At 46.0% G+C, this 13,079-nt stretch overlaps 1 protein-coding gene across 5 annotated transcripts in view; it reads right to left on the bottom strand.

The window, feature by feature from the left end:
• The window catches only part of daam2 (dishevelled associated activator of morphogenesis 2), a 397,560-nt gene that overhangs the window by 139,012 nt on the left and 245,469 nt on the right, over positions 1-13,079 (bottom strand). For all 5 annotated transcript variants that reach the window (XM_070885703.1, XM_070885707.1, XM_070885704.1 and 2 more), the window contains exons 6-9: positions 10,379-10,712; positions 4,098-4,208; positions 2,296-2,399; positions 922-988 (exon numbers count right to left, since the gene is read on the bottom strand). In XM_070885703.1, coding sequence (XP_070741804.1) covers positions 922-988; positions 2,296-2,399; positions 4,098-4,208; positions 10,379-10,712 — 616 coding nt within the window. The remainder of the gene's footprint in view (positions 1-921; positions 989-2,295; positions 2,400-4,097; positions 4,209-10,378; positions 10,713-13,079) is intronic.

Below are 13,079 nucleotides of genomic sequence, written 5' to 3'. Positions count from 1 at the left end.
AGATTGCTAGATGTTTGGATATTAAGGGAATAAAGGGATATGGGGATAGTGCAGGAAAGTGGAGTTGAGGGAGAAGATCAGCCATGATCTTATTAAATGGCGGAGCAGGCTCGAGGGGCCGAATGGCCTACTCCTGCTCCTATTTCTTATGTTCTTATGTTAGCACTCATTTAGTAAGCAAGTGAGTTGATGCTAGATTTCAGAGAGTGCACTGAGTCACATACACTGAGCTGAGGGATTACCACAGAACTGGCACCCACCATTGCTGCAGCTTGAAAGGACCCAGGTTGTCCCATTGTTTAGACTTGTCAATGAGACATCCTAAGGACCTGAACGAGCCAACTTAAGTGTGTCTTGGCTCAAAGCCTGGCATTCCAGAGACCTTGGGTTCTTCACAGTCTGTTGGGGAGGCGGTGGTGTAGACATAATGGAAAGATGGACCTCACTGGCAATGCCAGCAGACAGATTTCTGTTGGGTAAGGATATCAATGGATATGGAGCAAAGACGAGTAAATGGAGTTGAGATACAGATCAGCCCTGATCGAATTGAATGGTGGAGCAGGCTCGAGGGGCTGAATGGCCTTCTCCTGGGCCCTAGATGTCTGTAAGTCTTCATGGTTTAACTAGCAGTAACCCACTACTTTCCCAGCATTCAATCTGACTAGTGATTCTATTATGAGGACACATTTTGATAATCAAACCATAACAAGCTTACGCATGATGCCCATTGCCTTTGAAATGGCGACTTTCTCCATTTCACCAAAGTTGTTAGTCAACGACTGTCAAGTAAACAGCTGTTGATATAATAATAAAACTCCTGATACAATCAAACTCCTTCTATAATGAAAACTAAATGATGTTTGACCCATAGCTGGGACCCCCTTGACTTCCAGGTGCAGGTTTACATGGACTGTCACTCACCATGTCAAGCCGCTTTGCTAGTTCATTCTCATCCTCATTTCTCACCATCTCAAAGAAGTCTAAGTGCCTAAACACAAAGAGAAAAGACAAAGTTGTCAGAACTCAAGTCCGCCCCGGCCAACTTTCCTCCTTCATCCAGCACCACCAAAACTATCAACTCATTGCTGCCTGTCACATGTGGGTGAACTGATTGAGATGTTTAACAGGACAGATAGATAGGGAATGACTCTTCCCTCCAAAACAAGGGGACAGAAATCTTCGAATGCGAGCTAAGGTGGAATTCTTCTTCACACAGAGTTGTGAGAATGAGGAACACGCTGCCCCAGAATGCCACAGACACGAAGTCAAATAAACAGTTTAATTGATATTGGGTAATAAATATGTTAAGTGATGTGAGGGGTAATTTCACAATTCTGTGCAGCCAGCAGGGAACGATGCGTGCATGGGGCATGGGTCGGAGGTTGGGCGCTACATCGTTGTCGACCTATCTCTGACCAGCACTGCCTCAGAGCGTAGCACCCGACTGGGCGCACATGATTGGCATATATGCCCACATATAAATCGAAGTATTCTTATATCTTTCTAATTTTCTACGTTTTAGAGGGCAGATGGGGATCCACAGTATGCATTATGCTTGTGCGCAGTGAATACTTGTGCTGCCTGTACATTTATGAGGATGGGGGTGTAAGGAGGGACAATGAAGGTTATGGGTTATTCTGGACACTAGAACCATATAGCACAGGAGGAGGACAATTGGACCATTGTGTCTGTACTGACACTTTGAAAGAGCGATCTAATTAGTCCCACTCCACTTTCCCCATAGCCCTGTAAATTTTTCCTTTTCAAGTATTTATCAATGCCCTTTTGAAAGTTACCACTGAATCTGCTTTCACCATCCTTTCAGGGAGTGCATTCCAGACCATAATAACTTTCTTCATCTTCCCTCTGGTTCTTTTGCCAACTGTCTTAAATCTGTGTCCTCTGGTTGTCGGCCCCCGCCATCAGTGGAAACAGTTGCATTATTTACTCCATCAAAGCCCCTCATAATTTTGAACACCTCTATTAAATTTCCCCTTAAAGTTCTCTGCGCTGAGGAGAACAATCCCAGCTTCTCTCGTCTCCCCACATAACTGAAGTCCCTTATCTCTGGCATCATTCTCGTAAGTCTCCTTTGCACCCTTTCTAAGGCCTTGACATCCTTCCTAAAGTGTGGTGCCCAGAATTGGACACAATAGTCCAACTGGGATCTAACCAGTGATTTAGAAAGGTTTCTTCCTTGCTGTTGTCCTCTATGCCTCTATTTACAAAGTCCTGTTTATAAAGCCTAGTTGCCAGTCATGGGTTACGTTTATGGATCTGCGCGCGGCTAGTTACCTGTCTAAGGTTGCGTTCTCGTGACTTCGTAACTTATCAATCACAGGCTGAATTCCTAACATGAGGAACTCATACCGGAGGTGCAGTCGGAATTCCAGATTGTCCTGTAAAAAAGTGAAGACACCATTAAACCCTGGGACACCACAGTATCTCAGTACACTCCAAAATGTCAACGTGCCTTCTTCCCGCAGTCTGCATCACTTTCCCCGCCTGTCTACCTTTTGGTGAATATTTTGTGCTCGTGGAGGTGAGGGGTGTCAGTGCTCTTCTACTTTTTTAGTGTGGTGCCCAGAATTAGGCACAATACTCCAGCTGAGGTCTAACCCGTGACTTAGAAAGGTTTAGCATAACTTTCCTGCCGTTGTACTCTATGCCTCTATTTACAAAGCCCAGGTTTATAAAGCCTAGTTGCCAGCTGTGGGTGATGTTTATGTTTTTTACACATGACTAGTTAGTTACCTGTCTAACGTTGCGTCAAGGACTTTTAAGTCAGGCTCCGTTTATTTTGTCTCCACAATTCTCTCAACCCCAACCTCACGAGGGCACTCCTGACTGCACCAGTGTGTGACACGGTCATTTGAGCTTGCTAACTTGTGTTGAAATATGAGCAGTTTACTGCATTGAGACTACCCCAAGCTCATTTCATGTGGAATCTTTACAGCTAGCAAAAACAGGTGACCTTCATGCCACCTGAGGGAGTGTCAGCCGTGGCTCAGTGAGTGAGTTCAAGTCCACTCCCAAAACTTGAGCACAAAATCTAGGCTGACACTCCAGTGTGGTATTGAGGGAATGCTTTCAACAGAGGGCCCCTCTTCCCTCTCCACCAACATCATTAAAACAGATCATCTGGTTATTATCGCATTGCTGGGTGTGGGACTTTGCTGTGTGTAATTGACTGCTTTGGCTGTAAAGCAATTTGGGATGTCCTGAGGTCATGAAAAGGCGCTTTATAAATTCAAGTTTTTGTTTCCAATTCTTTTCAGTCTGGTATGGACTGAAAGCCAATTCTCTATGTACTGGACTTATTTATGTTTATAAAGTTTCACTATAGTAAAGGGCCCCGACTACCAATCCATAAAGTCATTGGAATATGCTATTTGAGTTGTGTTAAATTAGTTTAAAAGGGGAGGCTCCCCTTTACAAAGGGCTCTGATGCCAAGGCTCCCTTTTTAAAGGGCATCCCGATGGTAAGACCTTGCCTTTAAAAGGGGTTGTATGACCAGAGCTTCTTTAAAAGGCAGCTTACACTCCCTGCTTAGAAAGTGTCTTTGTGGTAAGGTTATGTTCAGAAGGGGCTTTGATGATGATATTCCCTGTTTGAATGGTGTTGATGGTGAGACTCCTGGTTTAGAAGGTGTTGATCGTGAGACTCCCGGTTTAGAAGGTGTCTTGATGAGATATCCAGTTAGAAGGTGTCCTCGGTCGGCTGGTGTGTCTTCAGCGGAAGTTCATTGGAAACCCCAGGATGACCCACGAGGAAGTTCCCGGTATCCTGATGGCGAGACTCCCCATTTAATAAGGGCCCTGATAATGAGGCTTTCTTTTGAAAAAGACCCGTAGAGTGATGTTCTCCATTTTAAAAGAGTCCCAATGGTGAAATATTGAATCTCAATTAATTATCAAAGTTCTGCTCTTGGTATTTCTTGTCCCCATTTTCCACCCCATAGAGCTTGAGCTTGTTTGCAAGTCTTATAGCGCATTAGGACTATCACTCACTGAAGCTTTGAAGCATTGATGGATGGTCAGAAGCAACGAAGGAAGCAGGCGGTACAGCAGTTCCTCGGAGACTGCCCTCAACTTACCTCTCCAGCACCAGCGTTTAACACGGCATTGATGAAGGACATTATTGCAGTTTTGAGGTGCACCTCGTCCCTATACTTTCCAGTGCTTCTGTCCAGCTCGTTCAGTAATGTCTGAAATGGAAAAAAGTCATTGAGTTTACACGTGTTTCAATGTTGTCCAAAGCTTAAATACTTCTTGATATCTGGGGCGGTTCCTCTGCCACCTATTGTGCCTTGATGTGTACAGTAGCCTCGTGGTTATGGTACTACACTAGTAATTCATTGCTTGCAATTTCCTGTACCTCTTTCAACAAGGTTTTGCTCACTTGTCCTAATATCTCCTCATGTGGCTTGGTGTCAAATTTTGTTTGATAATGCTCCTGTGAAGCACCTTGGGACGTTTTATTATGGTATAGGTGCTATATAAATACAAGTTGTTGTTGTGAGTTCAAACCCCATGGCATGTTGGGATTGGATTAATTAAATCTGGCGATTTATGGGCTGGCACCAGATAAAATGACCGTGAAAGCTGCTGGATTGTCATCAAAACCCAACTGGTTCACTGCTGTCCTTCAGGGAAGGGAACCGATCACCCGCTACCTGACCTGGCCTACAGAACCTGTGTGACTCCAGTCCCATACTATATTGTTGGCCCTTAATACCTTCAAGGCAACTAGGGTTGGGCAGTAAATGGGACCCTGCCAGAGTCACCCACATCCCGAGAACATATTTTTTTAAATCCCAATTGGATACAAGAAAGACACTTGCCGCCTGATAGACAATCCCCTCTGTCATCACGAGCCTTCAGTCACTCTAAACGATCATAACTAAACGATCAGTTTGGCCCAGTTGTTCGCACTCTCGCCTCCGTCCCAGAAAGTTAAAGGTTCAAGCCCCACAGTAAGCGCAGTACTGAAGGAGCGTGGCATTGGAGGTGCTGTCCTTTCTAATGATACGCTAGACTGAAGTGCTGTCTGCCTGTACCAGTGGTTCAGGTGGATATTACAGGCAACTATTTAAAGGAGAGTAGGGAGTTCAACGGGCCTGCATTCCTCCCTCAAAACAGCTTAGCTGGTCATTGGTTCTCATTGCATTTTGTGGGAACTTTCCATGCTTAAAATGGCTACCGCATTCATCTGTGTCACAACATCCATTGCATTTCACTGGGTGTTAGCCGTAGCTCAGTGGCAGCACTCTCGCCTCCGAATCAGAAGGTTGACTGAGGGGGTGGTGCAGGGTTAGGCGTGTCCTCTTTCACATAAGACGTTAAACCGAAGTGCTGCCTGCTCTCTCAGGTGGATGTAAAAGATCCCCTGGCATTATTTCGGAGAAGAACAGGGGAGTTCTCCCTGGTGTCCAGAGGGGTCGTTCCATGTCATTTGTAGCTCAGTGGGTAGCACTCATGCTTCTGAGTCCGAAGGTGTGGTTTCAATTCCCATGTCAGGGGTTTGAGCACGGAAATCTAGGCTGGCACTCTCCAGTGCTGAGGGAGCTCTGCACTATTGGAGATGCTGTCTTTCGGATGAGACATTAAACTGAGGCCCCGTCTGCTTTCTCAGGTGGGCGTAAAAGATCTCGTGGCACTATTTCGAAGAGGAGCAGGGGAGTTATCCCTGGTGGCCTGGCCAATATTTATCCCTCAATCAACATAACAAAAAACAGATTATCTGGTCATTATCACACTGCTGTTTGTGGGAGCTTGCTATGCGCAGATTGGTTGCTGCGTTTCCCACATTACATAAGAACATAAGAATTAGGAACAGGAGTAGGCCATCTAGCCCCTCGAGCCTGCTCCGCCATTCAACAAGATCATGGCTAAGCTGGCTGTGGACTCAGCTCGACTTACCCTCCTGCTCCCCATAACCCTTAATTCCCTTTTGGTTAAAAATCTATCTATCTGTGACTTGAATACATTCAATGAGCTAGCCTCAACTGCTTCCTTGGGCAGAGAATTCCACAGATTCACAACCCTCTGGGAGAAGAAATTCCTTCTCAACTCGGTTTTAAATTGGCTCCCCCGTATTTTGAGGCTGTGCCCCCTAGTTCTAGTCTCCCCGACCAGTGGAAACAACCTCTCTGCCTCTATCTTGTCTATCCCTTTCATTATTTTAAATGTTTCTATAAGATCACCCCTCATCCTTCTGAACTTCAACGAGTAAAGACCCAGTCTACTCAATCTATCATCATAAGGTAACCCCCTCATCTCCGGAATCAGCCTAGTGAATCGTCTCTGTAACCCCTCCAAAGCCAGTATATCCTTCCTTAAGTAAGGTGACCAAAACTGCACGCAGTACTCCAGGTGCGGCCTCACCAATACCCTGTACAGTTGCAGCAGGACCTCCCTGCTTTTGTACTCCATCCCTCTTGCAATGAAGGCCAACATTCCATTCGCCTTCCTGATTGCCTGCTGAACCTGCAAACTAACTTTTTGGGATTTATGCACAAGGACCCCCCAGGTCCCTCTGCACCGCAGCATGTTGTAATTTCTCCCCATTCAAATAATATTCCCTTTTACTGTTTTTTTTCCCAAGTTGGATGACCTCACATTTTCCGACATTGTATTCCATCTGCCAAACCTTAGCCCATTCGCTTAACCTATCCAAATCTCTTTGCAGCCTCTCTGTGTCCTCTACACAACCCGCTTTCCCACTAATCTTTGTGTCATCTGCAAATTTTGTTACACTACACTCTGTCCCCTCTTCCAGGTCATCTATGTATATTGTAAACAGTTGTGGTCCCGGCACCGATCCCTGTGGCACACCACTAACCACCGATTTCCAACCCGAAAGGGACCCATTTATCCTGACTCTCTGCTTTCTGTTAGCCAGCCAATTCTCGATCCATGCTAATACATTTCCTCTGACTCCGCGTACCTTTATCTTCTGCAGTAACCTTTTGTGTGGCACTTTATCGAATGCCTTTTGGAAATGTAAATACACCACAACCATCGGTACACCTCTATCCACCATGCTCGTTATATCCTCAAAGAATTCCAGTAAATTAGTTAAACATGATTTCCCCTTCATGAATCCATGCTGCATCTGCTTGATTGCACTATTTCTATCTAGATGTCCCGCTATTTTTTCCTTAATGATAGCTTCAAGCATTTTCCCCACTGCAGATGTTAAACTAACCGGCCTATAGTTACCTGCCTTTTGTCTGCCCCCTTTTTTAAACAGAGGCGTTACATTAGCTGCTTTCCAATCCGCTGGTACCTCCCCAGAGTCCAGAGAATTTTGGTCGATTATAACGAATGCAACAACAGTGACTACTCTCCAAAAGTACTTCATTGGCTGTAAAGTGCTTTGAGACATCCAGTGGTCATGAAAGGTGTTCTAGAAATGCAAGTCTTTCTTTTTCTTTCTTTCAATCAACATCACTAAAACAGATTATCTGGTTATTATCACATTGCTGTTTGTGGGCTATAATCCAGGAGCTTGCTGAGCGCAAATTGGCTGTCGCGTTTCCCACATTTTAACAGCAACTACAATTCATAAAGTACTTCATTGGTTGTAAAGCTCTTTGGGACGTCCTGAGGTGGGTGAGTGACCTGATCTCAGCCCTCTGCCAGGGCCACTGTGTCTACCGAGCACTCGACTGAAGGAGAGAGGATCTGGTGAGTGAAGACAGGTTTGATTGAAGACAGAATCATGTGAGGACAGGTTTACATGAGGATAGGATCATGTGAGCACAGCCATCAAGTGGAGATAGGATCTAATCAGGCCAGGATCTCGTGAGGACAGGATTGGGCGCGTAAACAATCTGGTGAGGACAGCATTAGTGAGACAGGATCAAGTGAGGACACGATCACTGAGGTCAGGAATCGTTGTGATTATCCCCACAGTTGAATATCCTACAGATAGTCAAGCTTCACTGTTGGCAAGCGATGGAGGGTGACCACTGCCTGTGAAAATGTATCCTAGTGAGGGAGTCAACACCTTTAGAAGAGGGATGGGGAAATGATTGGAAACTATATATAAAAACACAATCAGCTCCTGGATTATAGTGGAAGAAATGCTAGAACTAGCTGGCAGGTCAATCAACATCTGAGTGAGGAAAACAGGTTAGCCCCGTGGGACCCTTCACCAGAGCTCACCCCAAACATTAACCTATTTACAGATATCACCTGACCTGCTGCGCACTTTCTATTGTCACCTGCCTACTCCCATTAGTTTTCTGATCATTAAACTTCCAGTTCGTAAAGCGCCTCCATTACAACCGTTAACCTTTCAGCACAGTACTGAGGGAGTGCTGCACTGTCAGGGGTGTCATCTTTCGGATGAGACGTTACACTGAGGCTACGTCTGCCTCCCTTAGGGGGACGTAAAAGATCCCACAGCATTATTTTGAATAAGAGCAGGGAAATTCTCCCTAGTGTCCTGGCCAATATTTATCCCTTAACAATCATCGCTGAAACAGATTATCTAGTCATCATCACATTGCTGTCTGTGGAACATCGGAACATTGGAACAGGAGTAGGCCATTCAGCCCCTCGAGCCTGTTGCGCCATTCAATGAGACCATGGCTGATCTGTGATATAACTCTATATACCCAACTGTGGCCCATATGCCTTAATATCTTTGGTTAACAAAAAGCTATCAATCTCCGATTTAAAATTAACAATTGATCCAGCATCAATTACCGTTTGCGGAAGAGAGTTCTAAACTTCTACCACCTTTTGTGTGTAGAAGTGTTTCCTAATTTCACTCCTGAAAGGTCTGGCTCTAATCTTTAGACTAAGCCCACGAGACCTAGAATTGGCAACCAGCGGAAATAGTCTCTATCTACCCGTCTATCTGTCCCCCTTAATAGCCTGAAAACATCGATCAGATCACTCCTTAACCTTGTAAATTCCAGGGAACACAACTCTAATTTGTGTAATCGCTCCTCATAACTTAACCCTTGAAGTCCGGGTATAATTCTGGGAAACCCACGCTGCACTCCCTCCAAGGCCAATTTAACCTCCCTAAGGTGTGGTGGCCAGAACTGCTCACAGTACTCCAGGTGTGGTCTAACCAGGGCTTTGTACCCTGTGGGAGCTTGCTGTGCGCAAGTTCCTACATTACAAGAGTGACTATACTTCAAAACGACTTCATTGGCTATAGGACACTTTGGGACATCCCAAAATCGTGTAAGGCGCTGTATAAATGCAAATTCTTTCTTTTTCTAGTTGCTCTCATGTCAGGAGGAGTGCAGAGATCTTGAGGGTTGTAGGGCTGAAGGAAGTTCGGGAGGGTGAGGCCATGGAGGGGTTTGAAATGAAGGATGAAGAATGTTTTAACCAATGTGTTGTCAGAGCTTCCAGATGGTCTCATTGGATTACGGTCAGGATCAGGATGAGGAACCATGGCCCTCCCCCCCCCCCCTCCCGAGGGTGACTGTAGCTTGTAGGGATTGTATTCATTCTACAGATAGGATCAGGTTCTGTTCCCTTCACAGCTGAATGATTTAATCACAGCCATGAAGAAAGGCCCGTACCGAACAGTTTCTGAGAGGAGGCCTATGTTTAAAGGACCTCCCATGATATGCTGATATTAGACATGGGGATGGGGGCAGAAGGTTGGACGGTTTAGCTCCCTGCTGGGATTCAAGTTACAACCTTGGTAGGTGCAATGAGAGGGATACTGTCTTAAGTGAGCCTGACTCAATAGGAACAATGTTTCCCTCTGATGTAAGTCAGCGAGAAGGTTGGGAGCTGCTAAATAAAGGAAGCTTTGTCCAGGAGGGACCTCATTGACAACACAAATTTTCACAGGGTTCAGGTTACTTGTGCTATGTTACACAAATCCAACGCTGTCTGGATTAGATTTGGCAATCCCCCGATTCTTATTTCCATTGAACTCAAAATCTATCCCTGTGTGCGTGTATTAAATACCGGTGGTTCATGAGCGGTCCCAGGACAAGGACAGGCCTAGATTCCCAGGTCTTTGATCTCAGCCCTGCTGTCGTTGGCATTAGCACACCTGACCCGCAGGTTAAGGAGAGGAAGAGAGGCAAAAAGTGACCCAAATTCAATCCAACAACTCTTGATGGGAAATGCCTGTGTGAGGAAGACAGGTCAGAGCATGGCTGTGATGCGCTATTCAGTCAAAATATCCTGCCAACACTCACACATGAGCATTTGTGATAATCTGTTTGTGTTTGTGGGCCGGTACCTGTATGTTTGCTCTGCTTCAACCCAACCGAGAAAAATACACACCATCTCCAAAAGGAGTATCGTTAACACGGGGGGTGCACAGAAACCAATGACGTGCAATTGGTTGAACGTGGCACTTATTCTCCGAGAGGAAGATCAGTCCTACCTGGAAGCGAGTCCTCTCTGCGGCATAAATCTGGTAGTGCAACATTGCTTGCAGTACTTTCTTGTGCCCTCCGGGTACCAGACAAACTGCGCCCAAAATCTCCAGCACTGCGATCTTGGTCTTGATGTTCTCCGTCCTGAGACTGTGAGAAATGATGTTGATGCTCTCTGGGTGAGCCAGCACGTGGGCCCGGCCCTGGGAATTGTTCATGAGAGCCTTGATGCACCCTATAACGGATGTATGAATGCGGCTCTCTGACGTGTCATAGTCCATGCTTCGGAGAAAGTTTAACAGGCACGTAAGCCCGTCCAGTTCGATGAATCGCATCACAAACCTGCGGGTCCAAGCATCGCAAAGTTAGCGCTTTGTAGGCGCATGGAAAACCTGTCCCGTTTTTCTCCCCTCCCCTCCCCTCATGAAGGTGCCGTTTCGCGCTGGGGTGCCGTCTCGCCAGCCCAACAGGCTGAAGAGATTGCACAGTTTCTGTTTAAAGAATGGATTTAGTCGAGAATATTTCGTGGACTTTATTTTTTTTCTGAGGGTATTTTCCCTGTGCTGGGGTCACCCTGTATAGATACGTGAAAAAAGCTGTTTTTTTTGTTAAAACTCCAGAGACCGCATGGCAGTTAGCTGTGACAAAAGAACTGTCAGTCATCCCGAATGTACGGGTTTGCCCATCGGTCCCAGCTAAAGGAAGGGGGCCATGTATATTGACAAAAGAGCTGTCCGCCAGGAAGGGGGGGTGCCAGTGACAAAGCCACTCTAATATGCAAAAGCACTTCTCTCCTCCATCTCAGAAGGAAAGCAGAACAATGAACCCACGAGCCTGGCCACACAAAGAGGAGCCAGGTCTTTCCCAACACAAAGACTGAGAGATGCCCAGACTAAGGGCCATTAGTCCAATACACATGGGTTGGATGGCCCATCACTGACTAAGTACCCGTGCTTAGAAACAAAAGGATTTTAAAGATGGGCAGGAAAGATAGCGGGTAGCAAGACTCCCATAAAGACAAGCTCTTTTCCACTTTATTTTTAGCTTGGAGCTTGCAGCTTGCAGTTTGAATCTAGAGCTCTCTCTCTCTCCCTCTCGCTCTCGCTCCACCAAGATCGACGTAACAGAGGAGGAAGCCACAGTTCCGCAGAAGAAGCTGCCGAGACTGAAAACCAGGCAGTGACTTCCCACAGCTGAGCTGAGTGAGGAAACCAACGGTGTGTGTAGTGGTGAGCATGATCGCGAGTGTCCCAAGCCGGTAACCAGAGATCACCCGGGCGAGCTGGGTGAGACTAAAGGTTCAGGGTTTTCTCAGAAGTGAAGCTTTAGGGGCTATTTCTCAGAAGGAATTCTTTCGGTTTAGCCAGAAGGGGCTTATGCGACTGGGGGTAACTCGTTGGTAGTGGTGGAGTTAGAATCCACCATAGCAACAAGGAAATTACTGCATGTCTCAGTTCTGTACTGTATGTATGCTGTTTGTAACCTGGATTTTATTCTCCATTGAGACAGTGATTCTGTTTTAGAGGTGCATGTTTTTAGCCAGTGTATGTTAGACCAAATAAAATAAGTACGGTTTTTCACCGAAGCATTCCTATCCGTGATTTATTCCATTTACACTCTGAATAATAATCCCTGGGTATAGAATTTTCGTAACCGTCCATCTAGCAATTGGGCTAGTATCAAAACCACTTACAGGCCCTTCTTCAAGCACAAGCCACTCCAATGAGAATGAGCAGTCTGCTGAACCTGGGAGCTAACAGAGTCCATCCCAATCCTGTCCTTCCCTGACTCCCAGGTATACACGTTTTTCAGCAATAAGGAGATGACCCCCGGTTGATTCGTTCCCTTCCCGAGCTCAGTGACACCAACGCCAATTGTAGTTTTCCCCACCCCCAACCCATATTAACTAACACAAGAGAGAACATCAGTTGAACATGGGCTGTGTGAGGCACCATCTCACTACATGGTGCTTCTCCATCTTTCCAAGATCATAAGCTAGGTTGTGTAACTAGAGCATAACTAGAGGTCATAACTAGAGGGAATACAAGATAGTCATCAAGAAATCCAATAGGGAATTCAGAAGAAACTTCTTTACCCAGAGAGTGGTGAGAATGTGAAACTCGCTACCACAGGGAGTGGTTGAGGTGAGTAGTATAGATGCATTTTAGGGGCGGCTAGACAAGCATATGAGGGAGAAGGGAATATAGGGTTATGATGATAAGAGTTAGATGAGGAGAGAAGGGAGGAGGCTCGAGTGGAGCATAAACGCCGGCATGGACTGGTTGGGCTGAATGGCCTGTTTCTGTGCCATATATCCTATGTAATCCCGTGTAAAGGTTCGGAAGAGGAAGGCTCATTTAATCTTGATACGGCATGTTGTGTTTCTTAAAGAGTGTCCCGGCCTCAACCAACCTTCTTGGTAATCCATTCTAGTGGCTGATTGCCCTCTGTGTAAAGAAATACTTCCTCGCATCTGTCCTGATTGTGCGCTGACCTTTGCCCCAATGCCCCCTGCTCTGGCATACCTCAAAGTATTGTATCTGGAGATTTATTTTCTCCAGCCTGTATGGAACGGATCTGACCCCTGTCCTCGCTCACAATTCCACACATTCTGTGTCATTGCTGCACTGCCGCCGCGGCACAATGCCCAGATTGGGGGCGGGGGTGGGGGGGAAGGAGCTTTCAAAAAATCTGGAATAAAGTCGCCCT

Source organism: Pristiophorus japonicus, chromosome 7, assembly GCF_044704955.1.
Source record: "Pristiophorus japonicus isolate sPriJap1 chromosome 7, sPriJap1.hap1, whole genome shotgun sequence".
Taxonomy (NCBI): Eukaryota; Metazoa; Chordata; class Chondrichthyes; family Pristiophoridae; genus Pristiophorus; species Pristiophorus japonicus.
Note: the sequence above shows the minus strand (reverse complement) of the source record. Positions and strands in the feature narration are given on the sequence as shown.